The sequence below is a fragment of the Macaca nemestrina genome, chromosome 5 (assembly GCF_043159975.1).
Source record: "Macaca nemestrina isolate mMacNem1 chromosome 5, mMacNem.hap1, whole genome shotgun sequence".
Lineage (NCBI taxonomy): Eukaryota > Metazoa > Chordata > Mammalia > Primates > Cercopithecidae > Macaca > Macaca nemestrina.
The window spans coordinates 110,570,976-110,585,080 of NC_092129.1; the positions used below are offsets into that span (position 1 = coordinate 110,570,976).

General features: G+C 36.2%; 1 protein-coding gene across 13 annotated transcripts in view; it reads right to left on the bottom strand.

Annotated features, from left to right (window-relative positions):
• The window catches only part of LOC105479432 (SUMO specific peptidase 6), a 122,050-nt gene that overhangs the window by 86,471 nt on the left and 21,474 nt on the right, over positions 1-14,105 (bottom strand). For 6 of the 13 annotated variants that reach the window (XM_071096839.1, XM_071096832.1, XM_071096831.1 and 3 more), the window contains exons 2-3: positions 9,992-10,085; positions 7,625-7,685 (exon numbers count right to left, since the gene is read on the bottom strand). In XM_071096839.1, coding sequence (XP_070952940.1) covers positions 7,625-7,685; positions 9,992-10,058 — 128 coding nt within the window. In that variant the 5' untranslated portion in view covers positions 10,059-10,085. Of the gene's footprint in view, positions 1-7,624; positions 7,686-8,152; positions 8,169-8,758; positions 8,867-9,645; positions 9,691-9,991; positions 10,086-14,105 lie in introns of those variants that run through there. The other 7 variants (XM_071096840.1, XM_071096833.1, XM_071096838.1 and 4 more) reach the window with 4 other exon arrangements.

Genomic DNA, 14,105 nt, shown 5'->3' on the forward strand with positions numbered 1-14,105 from the left:
TTTCCAAGAAAACTTTACTTATGGACACAGATTTGAGTTTTATATTATGTTCACATGTCATGAAATAGAATTCATTTGATTCCTTCTTCCAAGCATTTAAAAATGTAAAAACCATTGTAGCTAACAGACAATAGATTTCAGGCTAGAGCTTTAACATGACAACCCCTGTTTATAACATTAATCATTAAGTAACTAATAAGCATAGCAAGTTACTAGAATTTAAGTTCCACAAGAACAAAAAAATCTGTTTTGCTCCAACACTGTGCTCAATATGTATTTGTTGCATCAATGAATACTTCATTGAGAATACTAAATATGCAAAAAATTATCAATGTTATCTTCCACCCAAAATTATCACACATCATATAATTTAAGTACAAGTACTGATATTCAGGAAGTTTAGCACTGAAGAATATCAGATAATAAGAGAACCTAAATGAAACCATTAAGTTAGAGACATACGTATGTTAAAAGCACTCAAATTCTGAAAAAAAAAAAAAAAGAATTGAAACAGTAAAAAATTAGACACACTATAGGAAATACAACTTTGAAAGAGAACCAACAGCAGTTCTATAAATGATGTCACTGAAATTTTTAAAAAGTACAAAAAAAAAATTCCATGTATGGATTACCTAGCAGCTTAGATAGAGCTAAAGATAAAAGTAAATCGGAAGATAGAGCTAAGGAAATTACTCAGAATATGGTACAGAGATATACTTCATTCCATTAGCCTTTTTTTTTTTTTTCCCCCTTTTTTGCTTTTAAACATAAAATACAGGTTACGGGATTCTTCTTTTTTTTTTTTTTAATGATGGTTTTATGTCTATTAGAAGGTCTAGAAATAATAATGTAGAAAGGTAAAATCCACAGAAATAATGACTAAAATGTTTTCTTAACTAACAAAAGATATAAATCCCTTAAAAGAAGCACAGTGAAACTGCAGACGCCCAAAGGCAAAGAGAAGATTCTGTGAAAGAGAAGGGGAAAGATATGAAGACACTGTGAACTAAAATAAAGGATTTCTCCCAATTCTACACTCATTTTCAAACGGAGAAACCAGTCTATAATAGTTTAAACCAATGATCCATATGGACCTGAGGAAAGAAAAACAGCTCAGAGCAGTCTGAGCTCTGTGAGGCCCAGAGAGACGTAAGGAATTTCAGTCATAGTCCCCGACCCATGCCCAAAGGCAACTATTTAAAGGTGTTATGTGCTTTTTCTTGCCTGTAGTTTCCTGACTAGCAGATAAATTACCTAAAATGTTGGCCAGGTACAGTGGCTCACGCCTGTAATCCCAGCACTTTGGGAGGTCAAGGCTGGTGGATCACCTGAGGTCAGGAGTTCGAGACCAGCCTGACCAACATGGCAAAATCCCATCTCTACTAAAAATATAAAGATTTGCCAGGCATGGTGATGCATGCCTGTAATCCCAGCTACTCGGGAGGCTGAGGAAGGAGAATGGCTTGAACCCAGGAGGCGGAGATTGCAGTGAGCTGACATCATGCCACTGCACTCCAGCCTGGGCGACAAAAGACTCCATCTCATAAAAAAAAGTTATCACAAGTTGCACATTGTAGTCCTCACTCATTATTTTCATGTTCCAGGAATTTGTGATACAAAGAACAAAGTATGGCCAATCAGTATCTATTGTTAGCTACTTTAATGTAAATTCTTGGTAAACAACTTAGGAATAGTCTCTACTTTTTTTCATTAAAAAACTCACTCGTAACTGCTGCTGATCGAAGCATACATGTGGGACAACTTAAATCTATGCTCCCAGGTTGCAGTCCTCAAATGTGACTCAAATAAACTCACTATAATATATTAATTTTTACTATATTAACTTATTAACTACATTAATTTTGCCTCAGTTTCTTCCTTTAGTTTGACAGATCTATACATTACCTGTAAGCTATTCAAAATCCAGGTAGATATATGTATATATCCCTGGGACACATAAAGACTTTCTGAAGGATTATCAAGCATGGTAGTCATGGTAATCAACTTTAAATCCTCAATCTGGCTGGCCGTGGTGGCTCACACCTGTAATCCCAGCACTTTGGGAGGCCAAGGTGGGCGGATCACCTGAGGTCTGGAGTTCGAGACCAGCCTGCCCAACATAGTGAAACCTTGTCTCTACTAAAAATACAAAAACTAGCCGGACATGGTGGCACATGCCTATAGTCCCAGCTACTCGGGGGCTAAGGCAGGAGAATTGCTTGAATCTGGGAAGGGGAAGGTTGTAGTGAGCCAAGATCGCACCACTGCACTCCTACCTGGGGGACAGGAGACTTTGTCTCAAAAAAAAAAAAAAAGTACTGTATTGGCAAAAGCATACAGAAAATAACAAGATTTCAGTTTTTCCAATTATTTCTGAGAGTATTTGGTTAAAACAAAACAAAACAAAAAAAGAAACCTAAAAATAACAAGTATACTAGCTATTCAAACCTTGGTAAAGTTTTTTTAGTGTATTTCTCCAAAATCTGGAAGGCCAGGACCTAATGACTGGATTACAAATTATGTTTAATTTTTAAATGTTTGGTCACTATGTAATTTTTGGCATTTAACTCAAAAGGAAAGAACTGTGGCTAGGCATGATGGCTCATGTCTGTAATTCCAGCACTTTGGGAGGCCAAGGTGGGTGGATCACTTGAGGTCAGGAGTTTGAGACCAGCCTGGCCAACACGGCAAAACCACTAAAACTACTAAAAATACAAAAATTAGATGCGGTGGCAGGCGCCTGTAGTCCCAGCTACTTGGGAGGCTGAGGCGGGAGGATCACTTAAGCCTAGGAGGAAGAGGCTGCAGTGAGCCGAGATTGCCCCCACTGCACTCCAGCCTGGGAGACGAGATTCTGTCTCAAATAAAAAAAGAATTGTACGATAATACTATAGCAAGACTATTTCCATATTTATCTACTTAGAATGTAACCAGGATTTCTCAGCACTTGTGTCTAACAAAAAAGTTTAAAAATAAATTTCCCTCCATAAATATGTACAACTGTTACGTGTCCATTTTTAAGAAAGAGTAAAATTATTCAGAAAGTTTCATTCAGGTAATACGGATTCATGAACAGACGAACTAAATGAATAAAAAGGGAAACCATCAGCCTCATCCATGTTAAAAGATAAATTTCCAATACTATTTTGCATAATAAATTTAATAATTATAAATATCTATAGTAATACTTTTTAGATCAAGTGTTCATTAATCATTATAATGATAACTCAGTTTTTAAAAGAACAAACTTTAGTAGCAGGAGTTTTACTTAATGTTAAGCTTCAGTAAAGTTTATCTTCAGTGAAGAATATCTCTATTAAAGTGCGATAGGATAATAAAAAGATTTTCAATTACATAAAAGTATATCATATTAAGATTCTGTGGGAAAACTGAACAGAAGAAATATGAATTTAAGAGGGAAAAGGCACAATATAAAATTTCTAACTGTTAAAGAAGAGATGGTCCATGTATATTTAAAATAGATGATACTATCATATCAAAATGATCTTTAGAGTTCACTACATAAATCAATGTGTCCTGTAGGTTTTACCTTAAAACATAAATATTGACATTTTAAAAATATGTAATAAAGCATATACTTTTACAAAAAATCATAAGAAATCTGAAAGCAGGCCAGGCACAGTGGTTCACACCTGTAATCCCAGAACTTTGGGAGGCCGAGGTGGGCGGATCATGAGGTCAGGAGTTCGAGACCAGTCTGACCAACATGGTCTCTACTAAAAATATAAAAAATTAGCCAGGCGTGGTGGCGTGGTGGTGTCTCCAGTCACTCTGGAGACAGAGGCAGGAGAATTCCTTTAATCCAGGAGGTAGAGGTTGCAATGAGCTGAGATCATACCACTGCCCTCTGGCCTGGGCGAAAGAGCAAGCCTCCATCTCAAAAAAAAAAAAATCTGAAAGCTCTATATATGTACATTAAGACCAATGCCCTATATAAGTTAGTGATAGAAAACATCTTTTATTTTTTATTTCTGGTAGAGTCTCATTTTGTTGCCCAGGCTGATCTCAAACTCCTGGCTTCAAACGATCATCCTGCTTCATCCTACCAAGGTGCTGGGATTACAGGCAAAAGACACCGTGCCCACCCACATCTTATTTTCATCTACCCAGTTCACTCCTTTTTCTCTATTTTTTTCTTGTCTATGTAAAGAACACCTAAAAAGCAGCACTTCAGGAAATCCAGATGTTAAAATAAAAGCTAGGAAAACCTGCAGTGGGAAAAACCTTAAGAGTTTTTCAGTATGAAAAACTTCATAAAGAAAAACTTAATACTATTAACAGAAAAACATCAAATTCAGTAATTTCCTCAGGCCAGGCACAGTGGTTCACGCCTGTAATCCCAGCACTTTGGGAGGCCAAGGTGGGCAGATCATTTGAGGTCAGGAGTTCAAGACCAGCCTGACCAACATGGTGAAACCCCACTTCTACTAAAATATAAAAATTAGCTGGTTTGGTGGTGTCCGCCTGTAATCCCAACTACTCAGGAGGCTGAGGCAGGAGAATTGCTTGAATTGCTTGAACCCGGGAGGCAGAAGTTACAGTGAGCCGATACTGCACCACCGCACTCCAACCTGGGCAAGAGAGTGAGACTCAGTATCAATAGATAAATAAACAAAATAAATTTCCTCAAATTATGACAAAATAGAGCTGTTGAAGAGGGGGAAAAAAAAAACAGAAAGACAGGGGAAAAAAGGAAATGTAAAAGTTCTTCAAATTCTTACAGTGTAAATACAGGAAATATGTGAAGAAGGTGCTATGTTCAGATCAGCAAAAATTCAAGTGTGACTACATATTTTGCAAGATTATAGGGAAATAGAGTCATACACTGCTAGTGGGAATGGCTAATGTTAACACTTATAGATAGGGAATTTGGCAGTATCTAGCAAAATCACATGTGAATTTCACCTCTGAAATAGCAACTTCAATTCTAGGAATCTATCCCACAAATATACTACACAGATATGAAAAAAATATATATGCACAAGGTTTTAGTAAAGTCTTATATGTAATAGCAAAAGACTGGGGGAAAAATCTCTATTCATAAGTAGGGACAAATTAAATATCTACAGTATATCCATCCAATGGAGTACTATATAATAAAAAGGATGACAAAGATCTGTAAATACTTTGCTGTAGAGTGATCTCTATAACATACTGTTAAGTAAGAAAATCAAGGTGTCAGCAAACAGTATGGATAGTTTTTCCAAGAAAAGTAGTATAAGCTTACATATATATTAAAAAAAAAGCTAAGCCACCTAATTTTTAAAACAAGTCACTTATAGGGAAAACAGAATAAAGGGAATCAAGATAAAATTAGATTTCTCTGAAAATTACTTCTTTTGAGATGTGATGCTGAAACCATACAAAAAATTTATACAATAAAAATTAAAATGAAAATAAAATGCAATTCCTCACTACAAAAAACAAAATTAAAAACAACAACAACAACAAACCTAACTCTCTATTCAGTTGGTAGAATACCAAACAGAAATAAACAATTCCAAATTACTTAAAAATATACTAATTTAAATACACATTCCTAGTGGGACACATATACCTGTTATATGTGTCATCAAAAACTAGGAAACAAAATAATTTGAAAATCATTTTATTGGTAATTATGTTGGTATTACTGTTGTGAAACTATTTTACATATCTAATAAGACAAAGCATATAAAAGTGGGTTTTTTTGTTTTATTTTTTGTTTGGAGACTGAGTCCCACTCTGTCACCCAGGCTGGAGCGCAGTGGCGCAATCTCAGCTCACTGCAACCTCCGCCTCCTGAGCTCAAGCAATTCTCCTTCCTCAGCCTCCCAAGTAGCTGGGACTACAGGTGCCCACTACCACACCTGGCTAATTTTTTCTATTTTTAGTAGAGACGAGGTTTCAACATGTTGGCCAGGCTAGTCTCGAACTACTGACCTCAAGTGATCTGCCTGCTTTGGTCTCCCAAAGTGTTGGGATTACTTGCATGAGCCACCGTGCCCAGCCCCAAATAAGTTATTAAATTAACATCATTAAGAACAAAGACAGTAGACCCAAAAGCCTTTAAAAGAAAAAATGATACATTTGATGACATAAAGAAATATATTTTCCCCATGGCAATAGCCATCATAAGCAAAGACAAAAGACTAGTGAAAAACCTGAGTTAAAATTTTAGTAATGGCCAGGTGCGGTGGCTCAGGTCTGTAATCCCAACACTTTCGGAGGCAGAGACAGGACAATCACTTGAGGCCAGGAGTTCATGACCAGTCTAGCCAACATGGTGAAACCTGTTCTCTACTAAAAATACAAAAATTAGCCAGGCATGGTGGCGTATGCCTGTAATCCCAGCTACCCGTGTGGCTGAGGCATGAGAATTGTCTGAACCCAGGAGACGGAGGTTGCAGTAAGCTGAGACTGCACCACTGCACTCTATCTTGGGCAACAGAGCCAGACTCTGTCTCAAAAAAAAAAAAAAAACAGTACACACACACATATATATATTAACAACTAGTATCACAGCAAAGGGCCAATTTCTCCAAAATACCTTATTTCATCAAACCCATAAAACTATTACATAATATACCACTATCGTATGTACTGTGCAAAAATTTTTATTTTTTAGAGATGGAGTCTCACTATGTTGCCCAGGTAGTCTCAAACTCCTGACCTAAAGCAATTCTCCCACCTCCATTTCCCAAAGTGCTAGGATTATAGGCGTGCGCCACTACGCCTGGCCAAAAACAGTTTTTAAAAATAATTAAAGCGTGTCACACTATCTTATAAGATGCATCCAGATTTCAAAGATGTCAAAATGTGGAAAAAAAAAAATGTGTCTTAGACTAAATATAAAAAGAATTCCTATGAATAATATTCTAAAGACCAGATAGAGAAACAGGCAAAGGATATTAACTGACAATTATTTTAGAAAAGAATTAGACTATACATATGAAATGATATTCAACCTCACAAAAAATAAAATGGAAATTAAAACTACACTGAGATACCAGTTTTCACTGGCAAAGATCAAAGGTTGATGACATTATGACAGATGTGTGGGGAAACAGATAATGTTCAGATATTGATGGAACAAGTGTAAATCTGGTACGCCAAAATTAGAAATGGACCTGTCCTGATAAAGCAGTGCAACTTTTAGGAATTCATTCTACAGATACGCTTGTATGTCTGCAAAATAACCCATATAGAAGGCTAATTTACACATTATTTTAGAAAAGAATTAAAAAGTTGACAACACTAAATATTCATCAATAGGTGCAATTGGTTAATGGTATATAACACAATGGAATACTATGCACTCACTGAAAAGAATGAGGTGTTTTTATGAACTCTTACAGATGGTCTCCAAGATATATTAAGTTAAAGGAAGATCATGCACAGTATCTTACCAATTGTGTAACATGGGAGGTAGAAATATTTCTCTTCTTTATAATGCATAAAACATTCCCAAAGTGATAAATAACAAATTGGGAACACCATTTGCCTCTGGGATGGAGAAAGTGGGTAACTGGGGTTTATAAATTAAAAATATTAGGTCTTCTATTGAGGTAACAATTTTTTTTGTATATAACGTAAAAAAAAAAATATTTCAAGCAACACTTGCCTTTTTTCCTTTTGAGGTTTCAGAATCCTCATCTTCATCCACACTGAGCAGATTTGTCCCACTACACAGAAAATAAGGGGAAAAAAACCTTAAGTAGCAATTATAATCCTTATATTACATTCTGAGGTTTTATCCTCTATGTTCACCTAATTCAGGGAATCAGCAAACTTTTTCTGTAAAGGGCCAGACCACAGGCTTTGCAGGTCATAGGGTCTCTGTAGTAGCTACTCATATGTTGTATGAAAATAGCCATAAACAATACATGTAGCTATGTTCCCACAAAAATTACTAATTAGATAGCACGCAAGATTAGCCCATGGATCATAGTTTGCTGAACCCTACAATAGATGAACACATAATTCTGTTTATTTAGCTATGGATTTTGTTTATTCTCACTTATTTTTCCTTTCTGTCTTAGATTGAAAATTAAGGATAGAAAGACAAGAGAAACAAAATAATGGAGAAGAAATGAACTGAAAGGAAAGAAAGTCTTAGCTAATGAAAAGGAAGTAATTCCAGTGTTATTACCATGGTAAAATAGTATACTTCCACCACTCTTGGAAATATCAACTCTTCACTGAGAAATCACTGGCCTGAAATTCTAAAAGATTAAATTATCATGTTATCATGTTAATAGATAACATGAACCTGTTAATAGATACATGTTCAAAAAGCTGATATCCCTGAGACTCATGATGAACCAAAAAGTACAATTCATAAATGAAAAGTACAGAACAGGTAGCACCTTAAAGACAGCTTTTAAAAAATGTGTAACTATAGTAAATCTGCCACCAAAGAAAATCAAATATAACCTTTTCGAAGACAACTCAGCTAAGGTATTTATTGTAAAGTCCTAGATATTTACACAAAAATGTAAAATATTTTATTACAACATTTATATACATCCCAAATTTTTTTAATGATAAAAGTTATCTCATAAACATTTTACAAACATGTTTAAGAGGTGTTATATTTTCTATGCAGCTTAATTTCAGATTTAACTCTTAATTTTTCAAAACTATATGCATACTGAATATAACAATAATTGTTTAATATTTTAAAGTAATCAGAAAAAGTATAAAAGAAATGAAAGAAAGAAAACCATAAAATACTGATTTTAAATGAGAGACTTACCAGTTCAAAGTTCTCCTTCAAATAAAACTTCAAATCAACATCTCATCGGTGAAGGCACATAAAGTGGTAATGATGAACGGAGCTGTTGCCCAGACAGAAGTGAAGCACCTACAATATTTAGCCAATATATTCTGAATGACTTCTTGTATAAAAATTTCTCTAACATATTTATAGTTTTGGTAGAACTTCATGTGTATATTTGTGTATCTCTGAATTTGTTGTTTATTTTGGCCAGCAGGAAACAAGATCAATAAATCAAAAACCTAAAAACAATGTTTTCTTGTTTGTTTTTGTTTTTTTGAGACGGAGTCTTACTCTGTCGCCCAGGCTGGAGTGCAATGGCATGATCTGGGTTCACTGCAAACTCTACCTCCCGGGTTCAAGTGATTCTCCCGCCTCAGCCTCCTGAGTAGCTGGGATTACAGGTGTGCGCCACCACACCCAGCTAATTTTTTGTATTTTTAGTAGAGATGAGGTCTCACCATGTTGGCCAGGCTGATCTTGAACTCCTGACCTCAAATGATGCACCTGCCTTGGCCTTCCAAAGTGTTAGGATTACAGGCATGAGCCACTGCGCCCGGCCAAAAAACTGAATGTTGAATTTTAAAAACAAATCTCACAACATACAAAAAGTTCTATTAAAACTATCATTTAAAATTTTTACACAACAGTCATTCCAAGTAGATTAACAAAGTGTAATGAACACTTTGCTTAACTTCTGTCTGGGTAAACACCTGTGTTTATCATTTATAATGGTTCTGCTCTCTCTGGTGAGAATCTGACCTAAGATGGATGTGGTAGGGGTGTGGTCACAACTGGGGAAGAAAGATACTACAGTATTTAAACTTTCATACAAAATGCAAGGGTCTTAATCTGGGTTCACTTACTCATGATAAATGGTGGCTTTTCAAACTGCTGCCTGAACAGAATGCCTTTTTAAAAAACAAAAAACAATTTCCTTATTTTGAAGCCTTCCATTGTACAGTCAATTTTTAATTATAAGGTTACATGTATTACAAGCATATATTTATACATTTCAAAAGATGGAGAAAATAACAGTAAAATAATTTATCAATAAAGAACTGCTTTTTCTTTCCTTAAAGCGACTGTGAAAGAGTTAAATGTTTTCTTAAGAATACCATATTCCTAAAAATATTTCTATGGAATAGAAATTGTTTTTCTAATGAGAAGTTTTATTCTTATAAAACATCTGAGGGAAAAAAAAATCCTTACTCTTTATCTGTATCTCCTTCACTTTCTTCTTCATGATCAAAGCTCCAATTATTTTTAAAACCTCCATCTCTCTTAGACTCTGATCTAGCCAAAGCTGAAATAAAAACAAACTGCAATAAGTATTCATTAATAGAGCTATTCAATATAAAACAAATGTGAGCATTTCCCAAGCTCTTTGATTATTCTAGATTTTGTTTTAATTGGCTTGTCTTTGTCTATTTTTTGTAAACATCTGATTTCCTCCAAAGAGAAAAAGGCATTAAAATCTGTTTTTACTAATTCATAGTCATCCATACATGTGTTTGCTACACAAAGAAGCTCAGATTAGAAAGCTATAATAAAAATGGAGGGCACATGAATATGTATTAATATATAAAATCGGCCCTAAATCTCATCTTTGATCACTGATTCTAGAAATAAGTACCTATAAATAGTTTGCTTGCATTCTTCACGAGAACTGTATGCAGACTGCTAGACTCTCCCTTAAACTCACTGATACCTGCCTTTTAACAGAAGAAGAACAAACAAAGTTTCCTGCTTTGGCAATGTAGTTAAAACTTGACAACTTGAAAAACTCTAGATCAGAACACTAAATGTGCTCATTATGAATTTTAAAAAATTTTATAAGTGCATGGCTGAAACCTCTTGAGGCGATTAACAACTAGAAAGTGGGAACCCAGAGGGCTAAATGAAATTCCAAAGATGGCATTTCTTTCTCGGTACTGTATGACTAAAAACCCGATGTCCTAGAACCCAGGCTTTATTAGGTTAACCTCAAGGCCCCAGCAAAATGAGAAGTCAGACTGAAAACCAGACAAGCTGAAGGGCAACACTCTGGGTGAACTAGGGAAAAACAAAACAAAACAAAAAACTCACTGAAGACGAACTGGGGATAATTCTGATGTCTTACGCTTGGTTCTGGCTTTTTGACTTGAACTAAAGACAAATAAAGTATATTCACCCCATGGTCAGTGCTACGGTCTGAATGTTCCCAAATTTATATGGTGAAATCCTAACCCCAAGATATGGATGGTATTAAGAGGTGGGGCCTGTGGGAGCTGAGTAGATCACGAGAGCACAGCTCTCATGAATGGGACTGGTGCCCTTATCAAAGAGGCCCAAGGGAGACTGTCTGCCCCTTCCATTCCTTGACGAGACAGCCAGAAGGTACCATTTGTGAAAAAGTGGGACCTTACCAGATACTGAATCTGGACATCTTGATCTAACTTCCCAGCTTCCAGAATTCTGAGAAATGTGAGGTTTAAAAGCTTCTCAGTCTATGAACTTCAATAAAGCAGCCCGAATAAACCAAGACAGTTAGGAAATCCCTAACCATAAGAGACCACAATTAACTAGGGTATGTAGTCAGAATTTTCACAACGTACAAGGCCATGAAAAACCCATAATTAAAATACCCTCCCATGAAAAGATGCTCAGCATCACTAACCATTAGAAAATGCAAATCAAACCCATAATGAGATACAACTTCTCACCCATTAGGACAGCTTTTTTTCCTTTTTTTTTTTTTTTTTTTTTTTTGAGGTAAGGTAGCCCAAGCTGGAGTGCAGTGGCGCCATCATAGCTCACTGCAGCCTTGACCTCTTGAGCCCAAGTGATCTTCCTGCCTCAGCCTATGGAGTAGCTGGGATCACAGACACATGCCACCATGCTCAGGCAATTTTTACTTTTTTTGTAGTGGTGAGGTCTTGCCATTTTGCCCAGGTTGGTCTCGAACTCCTGGCCTCAATCCATCCTCCCTGCCTCAGCCACTCAAAGTGCTGGGAATACAGGTGTGAGCCACCCTGCCTGGTTGCTATTATTTACTTTTAAAAATGGAAAGTAACAAGTACTGGCTAGGATGTGGGAGAAATTGGAACTCTTGTGCATTGCTAGTGGGAATGAAAAACAGTTCAGGCACTGTAGAAAAGAATTTGGCAGTTCCTCAAAAAGTTAAACATAGAATTACCATATGAGCTAGCAATTTCACTTCTAGGTAGACATCTAAAATAACAAAAGCATGTATTCAAACAGACACTTGTATGCCAATGTTCACAGTAGCATTATTCACAGTAAGCTAAATGGCGGAAACAACACAAATTTCTATCAACAGATTAATAATAAAATATAGTATGTGTGTACATATGTACACACACACACACACAGACACAATGGAATGTTATTCACCCTTAAGGGGATACAAACTGGATACAGGATACAAGATGGAAGAACCCTAAAAACAGTTACTAAGTGAAATAAGCCAGATGCAAAAGGACAAATATTGTATGATTCCACATATATGAGGTACCCAGAATAGGCAAATTCATAGAGACAGAAAGTAGAATGAAGGTTACCAGAGGCTAAAGGAAGTAGAGAAATGGAGAATTACTGTTTAATAGGTACACAGTTCTTGTTTATAATGATATAAAAGATCCAAAAATAAATATTGGTGGTGGCTGCACAACATTATAAATGTACTTAATACCAAGGAACTGTATAAATGTACACTTAAAAATTGTTAAACAGTAACTTTTATGTTATGTATATTATACCACAATAAAAAACTGCTTTTAAAAGGGGGTGGGGGGAACAGCCTGAACGTGACTAACACAAGCAAACACAAATCTTCTCTAAAAAATATAAAACTTCAATGCAAGCCCGAAAAAAGGTTTCAGAAATATCACGAAGAGGAGGAAATAAGTCTTAATGAGCAAACTACCAGTATACATTAAACTTCTTAACACGTATACTGGGATTGAAAACATAATAGGCCGGGTGCGGTGGCTCACGCCTGTAATCCCAGCACTTTGGGAGGCCGAGGCAGGCAGATCACGAGGTCAGAAGATCGAAACCATCCTGGCTAACATGGTGAAACCCCGTCTCTACTAAAAAAAAATACAAAACATTAGCTGGGCGTGGTGGCGGGCGCCTGTAGTCCCAGCTACTTGGGAAGCTGAGGCAGAAGAATGGCGTGAACCCGGGAGGCGGAGCTTGCAGTGAGCAGAGACCATGCGTCACTGCACTCCAGCCTGGGTGACAGAGCGAGACTCTGTCCCCCCCCCCCCAAAAAAAAGAAAACATAATAAATAGTAGATAATAGAAACAAGGTTTCTCCCTGTCAGATAAAGAAGTTACAAATAAACAAGAGAGGAAAGATAGAATGAACCCTGTGGTACTAGGTTACAGTCGGACATACCAGCATGAACTCACATTTATTTAATATATATACAGATGGACAGGTATGTTGTAACATGGGTTAGTATAGAGAGTTAGGGCTGCTTTCTTAGAGGGTCTAGAAGCAGAGACACCCCAGTAGCAACAAACACACTTACAACTAGATCTTGGTTTCTATATACCATTCTCTCTAATAAAAGGAGCCAGGGCTCCTAGAAGAAATGACTGATTCTAGGCCAGAGGCAGAAAAAAATGCCAACATGAACCTGGTGTAACTTACAGGGTCAGAATGCAAGACAGTCATTTTTTTTTAAAGATGGGGGAGTATCAAAAGGTTATGGAAGCCAACTTGAAAGAATTCCCAATGGCCAAAGTTGGAACAATTTTAGCAAAAATAAGTAACATTGGCATTGGGTTATAACTCCTAAATAAAATAAACATTCCAAAATCCATACTGATAAAAACAGATGATTGAATAAATAAATGGAAAGAAGGGACACATGTTCCTTATAGAAGAATTCCAAATAATATAAGCATATACTCCCTTCTCCAAAGGTAAAAATGAATTTTCCTTGAGTACGGGCTCACCTTGGTAACTTACTTCAAAAACACAGACATAAAAGGGGGGGAAAACAAACTGACAATGGAGACTACCTCAGCCAAGTGATCATACTTAACATTCATAGTGATATGTCTTATTCATGGCATGTATGCTTTAATACGGTATGATGAAAATAGCACTTCAGCACTGTGATCTTTTCCCTGAAACTCATAATCCCAGTTTAATCATAGGAAAACATCAGACAAACCCAACCTGAGGGACATTGTATAAAATACCTGTATACAGTACTTTGTACAACTGCCAAGGTTATGAAAAACAAGGAAAGATTAAGAAACTGTGAAAGAACACAGTATACTAAGGAGACAAGACAAATCAAATCTG